Source organism: Candoia aspera, chromosome 3 (genome assembly GCF_035149785.1).
Source record: "Candoia aspera isolate rCanAsp1 chromosome 3, rCanAsp1.hap2, whole genome shotgun sequence".
In the NCBI taxonomy this organism is placed as follows: domain Eukaryota; kingdom Metazoa; phylum Chordata; class Lepidosauria; order Squamata; family Boidae; genus Candoia; species Candoia aspera.
Window position 1 is genome coordinate 44,106,092 of NC_086155.1, and position 14,802 is coordinate 44,120,893.

General features: G+C 39.8%; 1 protein-coding gene across 1 annotated transcript; it reads left to right on the forward strand.

Moving 5' to 3' along the window:
- The first annotated feature begins 3,843 nt into the window (after positions 1-3,843).
- On the forward strand, positions 3,844-13,760 carry CTSE (cathepsin E). Its single transcript, XM_063297482.1, has 9 exons — positions 3,844-3,976; positions 4,662-4,818; positions 5,665-5,782; positions 6,890-7,008; positions 8,233-8,432; positions 8,953-9,075; positions 10,415-10,556; positions 11,424-11,522; positions 13,313-13,760. Exons 1-9 carry the CDS (start codon positions 3,921-3,923, stop codon positions 13,475-13,477), a joined length of 1,179 nt encoding a protein of 392 aa, XP_063153552.1. The 5' UTR covers positions 3,844-3,920; the 3' UTR covers positions 13,478-13,760.
- Positions 13,761-14,802: the final 1,042 nt, after the last annotated feature.

Below are 14,802 nucleotides of genomic sequence, written 5' to 3' on the forward strand. Positions count from 1 at the left end.
CTGATGCTGTTACTGGCAATCTCTGTTCTGAGACAAGCATGAGAGGGACTAAAGATTACTTAAGCATACAGAATGGATCTGGCCTCTTTCCCAGCATGGCTGCTCTGAAGTCAATCATAAATGAAGCCAGTGAGGTTTCCTCTGAAGTAGCCTACACCATCTTAGTGGCTTTGAGGTGTTTTGGAGCTACATCCACACAGCAAGCCAGGAACATGGGAATTTTGGAAGTTGTAGCCCCACAGATCAGGTGGGAAGGTGAATTTGACGTAAATGTAGATTACAGTATGGATACAGTAGTATCTTACAGACATTGAAGTATGTCTTTTCAGACATTGAAGAATTTGCATAATGTTAATTCTGATATGGGTAGCTAACTTCCAAGACAAGGAAGTTGTTGATCTGTGCTTTTGGCATCTGTACCCGTTGGGCTTAGGTTTGCTCCTTTAACACTTAGATACAAATTCTTGCCTAGGGGGTGGCATTTGTTCAGGAAAATATTCCTCTCCACCTAAGGTATTACTGGCTTATTTTGATTGGAACCCAGGATGTATCTGTGCCTTTAGTTTAAATGAATATTCCTATGATAATACAAACCAAAGTAGTTCACATAGGTCAATAAAAACCAAGAAAGTTCTACATGTGAAAAGGGATTCATTTTCAGAAGTGGTTTGCCATTGCCTTCTTCCTAGGGCTGAGAGAGAGTAACTGGCCCAAAGTCACCCAGCTGGCTTTGTGCCTAACACAGGACAGGAACTCACAGTCTCCCAGTTTTTAGCCCAGTGCCTTTTACCACTACACCAAACTGGGTGTCATTATTTTAATTGCAGAAAGCAAAATAACTTTGGAGGAATTTTTTGTTACAAACAGATGCTTTGGAACAATTATATATAAAAGCACAAATACATATAAAGGCAAAAAGCCATTGCTAGACCCTACTGTTCTGGACAACTTTCGTCCAGTCTCCCACCTCTCCTTTTTGGGGAAGGTGGTTAAGAAGGTGGTGGCACTGCAACTCCAGAGGCTCCTGGATGAAATGGATTATCTAGACCCCTTTCAGTCAGGTTTCAGGCCCGGATATGGAACAGAAATGGCATAGGTCGCTCTTATGGATGATCTCTGGCGGGAGTGGGATGGAGGGAGTGCATCCATCCTTGCTCTTCTTGACCTCTCAGTGGCTTTCGATACCATCGACCATGGTATCCTTTTGGGTCAGCTCAGGGAGTTGGGGGTGGGTGGTGTAGTTCTGCGCTGGTTCACCTCCTTCCTCCAGGGCCCGTCCCAATCGGTGTTGATAAGGAGCAAGAGATCCAGCCCTCCACCCCTCCTTTGTGGGGTGCCGCAGGGCTCGGTACTCTCTCTGCTCCTTTTTAGCATCTACATGAAAACGCTGGGTGAGATCATCCATCATCACGGGATGAGGTATCATCAATATGCTGATGATACTCAATTATATATCTCCGTCCCAGGTTAAGTAAGTGATGCTGTGACCATGCTCTCCAGGTGACTGGAGGCTGTGGGGGTCTGGATGGGGAACAACAGGCTTCAGCTGAACCCTGGTAAGATGGAGTGGCTGTGGGTGGGGAGCTCCTCGGTATCCAGGAATTTATCTTTGGTTCTGGATGGGGTTGCACTGCCCCAGACAGACCCGGTGGAAAACTTGGGGGTCCTACTGGACTCATGACTCCTGCTCGAAGAGCAGGTGGCAGTCGTGGCCAGGAGGGCCTTTGCTCAACTTCATGTTGTGCACCAGTTACACCCCTTCCTGGATCGAGAGACCCCTCACATGGTCACTCATGCCCTGGTCATCTCCCATATAGACTACTGCAATGCACTCTACATGAGGCTATGCTTGAAGAGTATCTGGAAGCTACAGCTGGTCCAAAGTGCAACCGTGTGAGCAATTTTTGGTGCCCCTAGATCGGCACACATTACACCATTTGCTTCGTGAGCTGCACTCGGTGCCAGTCTGCTTCCAGGTACAATTCAAGGTGTTGGTAGGGTACCTGAGGGACCACCTCCTCCCCGTTACATCAACCTGCCCCACCCAATCATGCAGAAAGGGCATGTTACGGACCCCATCCGCAAGAGAATTCCATCTGGCGGGGTCCAGGAAGTGTGCCTTCTCTGCAGTGGCTCCTGCCCTTTGGAACATCCTTCCCCCAGAGATAAGACAGATTCCATTTCTTCTGGCCTTCTAAAAACAACTAAAAACCTGGTTCTGACACCTCGCTTGGGGTGGGAAGGGGAGTAATCACCCCTGGAGATGGTTAGCACCCTAAAACGACCTTTTAGATACACATGAATGATATTCCAACTAGCATCATCATCTGGGCTTTATATTGTATTTATCTTCAATATTATATTTGTATTTATATTTATGGCATTTTAATGCTTTTATCCTTGTTGTAATCCGCCCAGAGTCCCCCCTTGGGGGGAGATGGGCAGTGGCAAGATCAAATAAATAAATAAATAAATATTTTGTAATAAGAACACATCATGGTTCCAGCAAATTTTAGTTTATTGTGTATACACTTTGAAATATTGCCCTGATCTAGCTCATGGCAAAATAGGCATCATGCAAAGCCTTTTGAGCAAGTAAACACATTACAGAAGAAACATGGACAATCTTAACTGCACCAAGAAACTATGCATTCAAATTTTGTTTCCTTGTTTCCCTGACAGTGAAAGTTAGTGCCTCTCCATCTGAAATTCAGGTAGGAGCAGCTGATGCATCTAGAAAGCAAATGCATGGAAAATAACAGCTGGACTAGGCAAAAGGGGGTACTTCTAAAATATATTCAGTAATATTTGTGTCCATTTATGTGCCTTTAGGACTGAGATTGAGTGCACCCACTGTAAACTTGCATTCACAGATATTCAGATTTTTACAATGAATGAAATCCAGAAACATTGGAATCTTCCCGTTTCAAAGAAAAGCTGGCTCTGTCCAGTGCGGGTATGCAATTATGCAACTGCTTGATTATTATGGCCACTCTGACATTTTAAAAAAAATGTTTAAGCCCAATGTGATATTTTCAAAAACAACTTCCCACAATCTATAGACTACAATAGGTATAAAACACGTTAGGTACATGATAAAAACTGCAAGTCCCCACCCCCACCCTGCCAGTACACAAAACTCAAAAGCTTGCTTATAGTGTAGTTTAGTTTAGCTAAATTAAGAGACCAAGTCCAACAAAGTGAAGTATTCTATAAATTGCTGAACTATACATAAATAGTACAAACCTGCCTGAAAAATAACAATTCACAGATACAATAGATAAAACCTCCTAGCTAAGGAGCAAAGGAAATTAAGTTAGGATAGCATAAGAAGGAAAATCCAAGTAGTCTATAAATACCTCCTTTACACACAAGAGGCCAAAACTAAAAAGCAGACTTATCTGACTTTATTAGGTTGCTATGAAACAAGCAACCAAAACTCCTAATAGCCTGTAACCTGACACTTGCTCATAGCTTTAAAAGCAAAATTGCTCTTCATTTGCACATTTTTGGTATAAACCTTCATGGCCAATACTTTATCACGCGGGCAGAGTGAGAGTCTATAATGCAGTCAGTCCCATATACACAAAGGAGCCCCAAAGTGAGTCCTATACAAAACACATTCCGGGAAATGAAGAACATCTAGATCTTCTTTGTAGTCACCCCCAATCAGTTCCTCCAGTCACTTCCTGCTTCACCATTAAAGAACTGTCCAACCTCTGATCACTGGAAAGGGAAACCTGTACAGTGACTAATTTCTTTTCTAAAAATGCCATATTGACATTAAGTGGTGTGGCTTTCACAGTGTACATTTTCCCCTGAGGTTTTATCTCAGTGATTGGGCTGGGTAGTGGATATAAGAAGAAAGCTTTTGTTCAGTTCCTACAAGTCAAGGAGAGCAGAAGTCCTGCACTGCCAGAATGAAATGGTTGATCCTTTTAGTGTTTTACATTTGGATGGCCAGTGGATTGCAAAGGTAAGCACATTTCTTTCTTGTTCTCCCCCACCCCCAATGTTCTCATTGAGCATTGGAAATTACATAGTTACAAGGCTGCATTGGGAGTATCAGTCCCTTGAAACTTTTTGAACTTCCTACAATATAAATACAGCACAGTTCCAGTATCAGCAGAAACACATCAGGAATGTTTTGTGAATAATCAGTAGTATCGTTAAGTGAACATATTAATTGTAGTGGGGGGAGGGGTCCCAAAACAATTATGGAATTACTTTACTCTCTTCAAACTATAACAAGTCCATCCTGATGTTCATTCTGTCCCAAATTCCTGTACCGCCACAACTGTTCATAAATATATTAAGGGTGATGTATAATCAAATCACACCTTGCAAGAAATGTTGCTAGTGGGAATCACATAGTGCACAACAGTGAATGCCAAATGAAAGATAAATCACAGGAGATCTATTTGCTACTATGATGAATTGGATTCCTTTCAGAAGTATGCAAAAGAGGAATTTTTTTTCAAGTGTTGAATTTGATACATAATTACTTTCATGTGCACCATTGGCAAAGTTTTCAAGATATGAACAATGCATAAAAACCCTAAACTCAGCGGAATTCTAGTACTGCCTCATAAAAATCCTTTCCACATTATCTTATTTCTGTTAATCAGCATTAACCATATAGTTCCTTCCCTCCTCTCAAGAGTTACCCTGAAAAGACATCGATCTTTGCGGCAAATATTGAGGGAACATGGGCAATTGTCTCACTTTCAGAAGAAATATAAAATAGACATGATCCAGTACAGCCAAGACTGCTCGGCATTCCAAGAAGCCAATGAACCTCTCCTTAACTATCTTGATGTAAGTTAAAGTCAAAAAAGGAATGAGACCATGGGGGGCAGAAACGGGTTAGCTACAAAGAAGACAAATGTGACCATTTTTTCCTTGACTGAATTTAATTTTATTAAACTCTCAGCCTATAGAAATCTTGAAATTATTTGACAGTGTGCCACATATTGCTCATTTATTTTATATTACGAGGCCATTGAGGAATGCAGTGCTGGCATTGGACAAAGGGTTCTATTCAGTTTATATGTGTGCATTACGCATATTCATTATGTCTATATTCTACTGGTATGAGGCATTATCTGGGGAAAAGATACGGTTGCCTTAAAGAGTTGCAAACATGGGCTATGTCTCTAGAGCAGTGTTTAAGATGTGTGGACTTCAACTCCCAGAATTCCCCAGCCAGAAGAATAAGCCAACTTCTTTATGTTCTAATAAGTCTCTCTCTTTTTTTTTTCTAGATTTTAGATTTATGTAACATTCTTATGCCTCAAAAAGGATACATCCGGGAGCACGCTGATAACAAAACAGGAAATACTTTAACTGGAAAAATAAATACATATCTTAATCAAGAAAATGTTGCAATTTAAATGCTAGGGGTGACAAATAAAAATGCACGTGCATAATTGGATTATGAGAACTAAAAAAAAGCACTAGAATTAAACCCCATTTAGACCCTTGAGCCATTTATGCAAAAATAAAAAAAATCATGCAGAATACAAATGCTGACTGGAGAAGATTGCATCTGACAAGATTCCCTTCAGGTCTGGGGAAGGTTTCCAACTTTGTGTAGCCCTGATGAGAGCTTCTCCATCACAGTGTGTGGAATAGAAATGCTTCTTTGTTTTCCTGTTCTGGCAGGTGGAATACTTTGGACAGATCTCCATTGGGAATCCTCCACAGAATTTCACTGTGCTCTTTGACACTGGTTCCTCCAACCTCTGGGTGCCATCTGTTTACTGTGTCAGCAAGGCTTGTGGTATGGACTGGGCAAGGGGGAAGGGAGGCATGTGTCTGATTTTAAATACAGCACCTTGATTTTTGCTCCATATAAAATGGATACATATTAATAAAGCCTAAAGAGAGGCCTGTTGGGTTTCTTAGAGGGCAAGCATTGATTTGCACATAAGAAATTTACTTTAAATTATACTTGGTGAAAACAGGTTAACTTTTTTTATGTTAGAGGTAGTTGCAGAACTTAGCACAGTGCAGATCAGTAAATGTTCTTCATGCCTCCAATAAATCCATATGTATGCCAATTTTCAGTCATCTGATTTCCTTGGTAAGCAATTGCATGTAATAGGCATTGCACAGCACTTTCACTATGTGCAACACTGTAAATCCAGTTATTGAGTAGAAGAGTAATATTGCAGCCACTCTACTGTAGTTGTAGCATGCTGTAGTATCCTAACATTTTGTCCAATCTGCAAAACGAAATCAAATCTCACCACCTGGGGGCCCATTTACAGTGATAAATGCTAAAATAAGATTGCATGCAGAAAAAAGATTTGTTATGAAAAAAGAAAGAAGTTCCTGCCTGAAAAGTAATCGGGTGAATGAAGACTTGTAATAATAATATAGCAGTACAATGCTAAGTATATTTATTCAGAAGGAAGTTTCACTATAAAAGATAAGGCAGCATGGATGGCAACCCAAGGTTGTTGTCTTTTGCACACTTTTTCATGAGTATTCTCTATTGCATGCCAAACAACTTATTTTTGAGAAAATATGCATATGAGGTAAGACCATATAGCATATGGAGTGCTTGTATAATTTAGGTTAGCATAATTACAGTCATAAGTATATTTTCATTACTGGATCACTATGGCATCAGATGGCAACTCTCATGTGCAGAATGGCCATCTTATAACCAATACTACAAATAGAACATTTATATTGCTTTATTTTAAAGAATTTATTTTTCAATAGAGTCCATTCGCTGTATATAGCTGTGTGGATTCATAAGGCTGTAATCTTGCACATACTTGAGTAAATATGCATAGGGCTGGACTGCAAAAGTCCATAGGCCAATTAAGGGGTGTCAGAGATACAAGCATTCAGTTTTCTTTTATATTTTCAATTACAGTTGAACATTCCAGATTTCACCCATCAAAGTCCAGCACCTACACTGAAGTGGGTACTTCTTTTTCCATTCACTATGGCACAGGTAGCTTGACAGGAGTAATTGGAATGGATCAAGTGACTGTAAGTGAAAGATCCTATTGTGATTTTAAAAAGAATGTGATGCTTTATCATTTAACCAATTACTCTCTGATACAGTAAGGCATTATCCAGCCTGTAGAAAACTACAGTATCTATGTTTATCACTGAGTTCCAAATGCACAGTTCTTTATCGCTTCAGATGTCCTTTCCAGGAAAGTGACCATCATGTTACAAAACTGGACCATAAAATATTTTTGGTAGTATGCCATCAAGGAACCAGGTTTCAAGTTATCATTAATAGGCTTTACTTTCGTTTTCTGTATGTGTCCATATAATTCATTAGTAGAACTCTGATGAAATCTATCTTCCACTGAGTAATTGGACTTCCCTTTCCCTCTTTCCTCCTGTGGTCTTCCATGCCCCACAGATGAGCACAGGAGGCATTCCCCCAATGCCTTAAAACAAATTTTAAAGATATGCATGGAGCTGCAGGGGAGAATTGTTCCCGTCCCACCATGGAAAGGGCTATCTGGACAATGTTCTTTGTTCCCCATGTGTTCTTCCTTTCTTCTAGAACAGCCTTTCTCAACCTTTTACCCTGGAGGAACTGTTGAAACAATTCTCAGGTCTCAGGGAACTCCTGCATAAAAATTGGTATTTACAGCTAGCATTGTACAGTGCACAAAGTTTAACCCCCCCCTTTTTTTTCAATCATGATCTCTTGCAGAATCTCTAGCAACATCTTGCAGAACCCTAGGATTCCACAGAACACCAGATGAGAAAGGCTGTTTTAGAACGACTGACTACCTTAAAATAGCCATGCCCATACTGCCACCTAGCCATAGCACAAATATGTTCTGGCAATATCTTTTTCCTTATGTCCCCATGATGTTGTCTTCATCTCATCCCCAGCCCATGAATGAGATAGCCATAAATTGCCCTTAGCAGTACCATCGTGAAAGTAGCATTTTATCTTTATTGCAGTACCATCCAAGGCAGCACCAAAATGTGCAAAATATGTTAAGCTTTGTCACCCATTACTTTGAAGGGAAGCCAACTGACTGCAGTGACTGGGAACAGTGGCTGGATAGAGCTGGGAATGGGGGCAGAAAATTACACACCAGTATGATTTCCTGCCAGTTTGAGGATGGGTGAACACTTCAACTCAATTTTTAGGCTTTCCCTTTTAAAAGAATTCCATGGACCATTACTATGACTGGTTTCTTGCCACAGATTAAAATTCATATCTTGGACTTTTTTCTTCAGGTTGAAGGACTCACTATAGTCAATCAACAGTTTGCAGAAAGTGTCTCTGAGCCTGGTAACACCTTTCTGGATGCAGAATTTGATGGGATACTTGGTCTGGCCTATCCATCCCTGGCTGTGGATGGTGTTACCCCTGTATTTGATAATATGATGGCCCAAAACCTGGTGGACTTACCAATATTCTCAGTCTACATGAACAGGTATAAGAAGCTGACTCTTCATGCCAAATAGTAACTTTTCTATCCAGACCAGTGCCTGCGTTATTTAAAATCAATAAAAGCTAATACCAAAGGCAAGCACATGGTTGGCTATTTAAAAAGCAGTTGTACAGCAGGGACAGGAAAGCTTTTTCTTTTCCATATAAGTTGGTCAAAGGCTCCTTATTCCAGGACTGGAATAGTTGGGACCAGAGTCCAAAGTGAGCCAAGTTATGGATATACCCTTATTTTTGTTTAGTATAGGATGGGATAATTAGTTCATTTGTGCACTTCTCTTTCTCAGACTCAGCCAATATTCCATTCATCATCATGTTCAACATATGGGCATGATCTGGAGAGAGTCCAGAGGACTGGCATGAGAAGCCGGGGGTTCTAGCTTAGATAATGTGGGGCACTGATTATGTTCTTCAAGTGTAGAATTTTGAAAAGAACAAATACAGTAATAGAAAAAACTCACCAAAAAAGGCTCGTGTTCAATAAAATTATTTCTTTTTGTCTTCAGAAACCCTGATTCTTCTGTAGGAGGAGAACTGATTTTTGGTGGCTATGATAACGCCTATTTCAGTGGAAACCTCAACTGGATTCCAGTCACTAAGCAGGGATACTGGCAGATCCAACTGGATAAGTATGTATCTTGTTTGGAAGTAGCGGGGGATTCTCTGGGATAATAGCTACTTTTCTAACACTGATGAATGCTAGAATTCAGGGTTATTGTGCATTTAGGGCTCAGACTTGCCAGTCTTTCACAGAAGCACCACATCTGTTTCATGAGTCCCAACCTTCCACTGTTACAATGAGTTGTAATAATCTTTTTATTATTTGGTATGATGATGTATATTAAAAACACCATTGTCTGTAACAGAAAATAATCATTCTACAACAGTATTTTCCAATGTGATCCCCTCCCATTTGGTAAATAATTCATTGTGGATGAAAGAAATTCTGTCTATCATTTGACTATTCCTCCTCCTACCCTCTTTTATATTTGGAAAAGCAAAGTAACAATGTTTAGAATATTGTCTAAATTTCTTCAGCTTTGTAAAATTCCAAGTCACCCATGAAGCTTCAGGAAGGGTTCCTGCTTTGGGTTCAGTTGCTATCATTACAGAGGGATCCCTGCTTCATTCCAAAAAAAATCACAGAACCTAAAGCACAGTTATATGTTTCATTCCTATAGAGACCCACCTATATCTATTCAGCTCTGCTCCCTTGATATCAAAAGTCCTAGGAAAGTTTGAAATCAGAAACCATAAATCTTTTTCAGCTTCTTTATGGAATACTTGAACTATACCAAATCTGCAAAATAACTCTTCTTACTGAATGATTGACCATGCAGTTCCTGCCTGAGGAGCTGCAGAATGAAGTACTTGTATTAAACTGGACCCATGAAAGTAGACAAGACTTTATTATAGATACCATATCTGGGCTGCAAACATCCAGATGACTACTAGATGGCAACACAAAGATAGCATTTTCTGCATCTGAATTTTTGCAAACCAGGTAATGTTAACTTTATCCATATGTTAAGAGAAAATACAGAGATTCCGGCAGGGCTAGTACAGTCACAGATAGAGGCAAACAAAACAACTTTGTGATATGCCAAAATTCCAAGAGTGTCTTCCTTAGCTACTCAAGAGTTCTAACTATTGTCCACATTTTAGGAGACAAAGATATTCTTCCATGGTACAACCCAAAATGTTGTACAACACATAGCAGCCGATTTATCCTTTAAAATCTTCTGATCTCTATCACCTATACAAGGCACAGACTTTTGCAAAAGGGAACAAGTAAAGAAGTGGCAGACATTAAAACAAATATAAGAAAACAGTGTTAGGATCAAGTGAACCTATAATAATTCTGGGAGAAGAGGTACCACTGTAAATATCATGGAGAAGCAATTCCTTGCCTTACCACCAAAACAAAACAAAACAATCTCAAGTTTATTTCATCTTCTTTCTTTTCAGTATCCAGGTTGGTGGGCAAGTTGCATTTTGTGCAGAAGGATGTCAGGCTATAGTGGACACAGGAACTTCTCTCATCACAGGCCCTTCTGAAGATATAAAGCAAATGCAGACATTAATTGGGGCACAACCTATTGACAATGAGGTAGGTCCCAATTTGGAAACCAGTAACAGCATCCTAACATTGGTGCTGATCTAGGACAAATCTAAATCTAAAATTGTCTCTTTGCATTCCTAGTTTATCCTTTCTTTTGTTTCCTCTTTTTGTTTCTTTCTATTTCATTACATTCTAGTTCTTTGAACTTTAAAGAAAATTAAAGCTACAATTTGGCAAAAGATGAAGATGCTTTAAAGGGGGCTTAGGAGAGGCAGTGCATTTGGGCCAAGCCCTCCCCCTCATTCCCCTCCTGATTTAGCTTCTGAAGCAGCTGCCATTTTGTCCCAAAGTTGTGTAACTTTTGAGAGTGGCTTGCCAGCCCATTAGCTGCCCTATAGATATTACTCTGAGGGGGAGACCCTCTAAGGCAATTGGTGGGTGCTGGCCAGAGAGTAATAAATGGTCCAATTGCTGCTGGGCAAAAACATGTGGAAGGCAGTGCATGGAGCAAGGGGGGGTTAGCACTGGTCCTCTTCCCACCTAAAGCAGTCTTTTTTCACCACTCTGACATTGTGTGTTAGCATATTAAACACAAGCAGCCTTCAGAGCTATTTTCTTAAATAAAAAGCAGCACTTGGAGGGAGATAGATTAAACAAAGCAGATGTAAAGGAAGAAAGGGGTACTTAACCCACACCATACCATGATATCTATTTTTGGACTGAAACCTGGCTCAGTGCTTTAGTATATTTGAAGACATCGATTCAGATATGCATGTAATATCTTACAACACAGTTCAAAAGAAAAAGTTTGGAGTGAAAAATAGATATTGTCCATCTTCTTGTCTAGCATTGTTTGTTTTCTTAATTGAAATATTGGATTTTCACTATTGCAAACATATACCACTTGTTCTGCAGTATGCTGTGGAATGCAACATTCTCAATGAGATGCCTCTTGTCACTTTCACAATCAATGGAAACCCTTATCCTCTTACTCCAGAGGCTTACATCCTCATGGTAAGTGCTGTCACTCATTTCCTCCTATGTAACGTGACAGAACATGTGCCATTCTTAGGGAAGCAGGGGGCACTCCCTTTAACTTTCCACTGCGTAATGGAGCATGGGGAAAGAGCACCAATGTATTAGTAAGAGTTTCCCCATTCACATGCTCAGCTGCTGGCTGAGATTCAGAGAGACAAGCTAGATAAAAGTCAAAGCAGACTTCCTAAGGATGCATATGAAGGTCGCTTAATGAGAATTAGCCAGCTATTAACACCTTTTAATAATTATTGTACTAAACAAAACTAAAGAAAGTGGAAAGGACAGATTTTCTTCATTCCTTTTGATAATATTTGCTGCTTATGGACAAGTGGAGAGGAAGGAAGGGAGGGAGGGAAGAAGGGAAGGGTGCAGGTGCTTATGTGTTCAACAAGCTCCGTTGCTGCTGAAAAGTGCAGTGGGGAAAGGATTATTTACCACAGTGATAGCCTTGTTTGTCCATGAAAAAAAAAAAAAACCCTAGCATCCATTCTAGATCAAAATCTTTATTAGAATTAGTTTTGTGGCTAACCTAAAAGTTAAGGTGCAACAAAAAGTAGGGGGAAGCTTACTTGATCTTTCTAAGTCAATTTATGGAATAAGATAACATTTAAGAAGACAGGGTTCTCCAGCCTCCACCTCCCTACAAGCCTAATGACAATGACAATAAATGACAATCACAAAACAATGTGCAGTTTTTTGAATTCTCCAGAACTTTTCATTAGGTATCGCAATAAACTGGGGATAATCCAAAAGATTTGGTCAGGTGATTCAGCTGTGAGGTCTAACATTTTCATTTTAACAATTATTTCTAAACCTTCCTCTATACATATAAATTAGCATTCACAAATCTGTGGCCTTTTTTCTCCTCTTTTTTCCAATGCATTTTCTCTTGAGGGGTGTGTGATCCCTCCCAGCACAATAAAGCATGCTACTCCCTCTTGCCAGCATCTTAGTCATTATGAGAAGACATATATGCAAAGTTCATAAAGAACACACACACACACACACACACATATATAACGCTGACTTGAAGGCACCTATATACATCCTTACATGTACCGTTCAGGCTTTCCTTCCTTTTTAGGGTAAGGAATTACTTTGATTTATGATGCTATTATTGTTCTACAAAATGTATTATAGTGAGGATAATGTCATTAGTTATATAGTTGGCAGCATACCAAAAGAATCCTTTCATTTTCATACACAAGAATCCTTTGGAGATGGCAGTGCAGAAAGTCTGCTTCTCCCCTACTCACATTCTTTGAGGTGCAGTTTTATAGATCAGTACATGAAAGGAGAAAGAGAGGTGAATGGGAAGGGTCTGTAATATTCAGTTATGAGAAGGGGGCTAAATGGAAGGCAGAAGAACACACTCTTCCTTAACATGGTGTCTTCAAAATCATTGGGCTAGTGCTGCCATCATTTTTATTTTAAGCTCACAGACTAGAGAGACAAGTTGTTGCATGCCTTCAGGTTAGAGATTTCATGACTCCTCCATACCCTCAAGCCACCATTGATTGGCTGAGTGTCCAGTCATTGCCTTCTTCCTTCTATCTCAGTCCTTAGCTGTGCACTGGAAGATCTACAACAATCTGCCCTAGCCTGGTCATCCTCCAGATAGAGGGACTTCAATTTCTAGCATTTTAATTTCTGTGGTTAAAACTGCTCTTGCGTGAGTGTAAATGTTGGCATACAAATCTGAACATGATTGGTTCTCATAATTTAATATTATTTGCTTTCATGCCTACACATCCTCTTTCTCATAGGGCAATAGCGATGGGATGAACCTGTGCACCAGCGGCTTCCAAGGTTTAGATATAGAAACTGCAACTGGGCCACTCTGGATTCTGGGAGATGTTTTTATTGGCCAGTACTACTCTGTTTTTGATCGTGGGAGTAACAGAGTGGGATTGGCTCCAGTTGTCTCTTAAAAGGCTTAGAGAAATGTAACCCTCAAGGTCCTATTCTTATCTTCCCTTGAGTAGCAAAATCACATTCCGTTTCTTTGTTTTCCATGTGAAATGTAATCAAGATTATGACTTTTATCTACAAATCTAAATCCCTTAAGATCCCTGGAGAAGGCCTGTTTAGGCAGGTCAGTTCTCAGTATCAAGAGCTATGCTGATTTTGTCTTATCTTGTCAAGTAAAATTTAGATTAAATAAGTCCCGAGTACTTCAAACTCAAAATACTGTGTTACAGTTTCAGACTGGAGCTGTGTTCACACAGTTGGCTAAGCCATAATTTACTGAATAAAGTGCACTGGACTAAGTTGATCCACCAAGTTAACTTATATGCCATAATTTACAAACCATACTGGTTGGTTTACCCAACATGCTTATCTACACTAATCAGAATACATTTTGACTGAATATCTTGTGTGAATCCAGTGTTCTCTTTGCAAAAGAAAACAGGTCTGCATCTTTGGTCAGCACAATTGTTTACTTTTCCAGTTTTGGCTTGGAAATGGGAGGGATTAAGACCCCCTTAAGACCCTGCTGTTCCACAGAGCAAGAAGGGATACTTGCAAATGTATGTACAATCAATGACTTAAGTATGAATGAATAGATGAATGTTTAGCTGAGAATCTTTTTTAATCAGATGAAACCCTTAATAAAAATATTTTTTGTATTCCTAAAATAATACTTTGTGCCTATAGCTCTGATATTACTTCTGTGTGATTTTCTGGAAAGGAAGAATCATGAAGGGTTGAACAATGCATCAACATTCTCATAAAGCAGATATGGGCAGACTAATATCCCAGTGCCAAATGTTATCCTGAATCTTTTTTGAAGACCTCAAAGCTTCCAAGGGCCACAACTGTGAAAACTGAGAGCAACATTTCCTGCCATCTTAAGAAAGGAAACACATCAAAGCTATAAATTATACCATTGAAAATCATTAAAGAAATCTGTAACTCCTCCCAATAATCCAGGGAAAAAGTAAGAAAATCCTGCTCTTGGCTACACAGCTCTGTCTCTTTATACCACTTCATACTACGCAGCTGTCCACTGCAGCGCTTCTCCTAGAGAATGTTAAGAGCAGCCACCAGAAACGAAAAATCTCTTCCTATCCTAAAGGATAATATTGCTGTGTGTGTCTTTGTGTGTATTGAGCACATTGGGATTTGCCTTTTAGAAGACAGGTAAAGAATTAACATGTTATCTGTGGACCCTTTGGTACTCATTCAGATTCTCTACTGATCTTGCTAAGCTAAGTTCATTAAAAACACACTGGCTGAGAGTACTGCAGTTGTA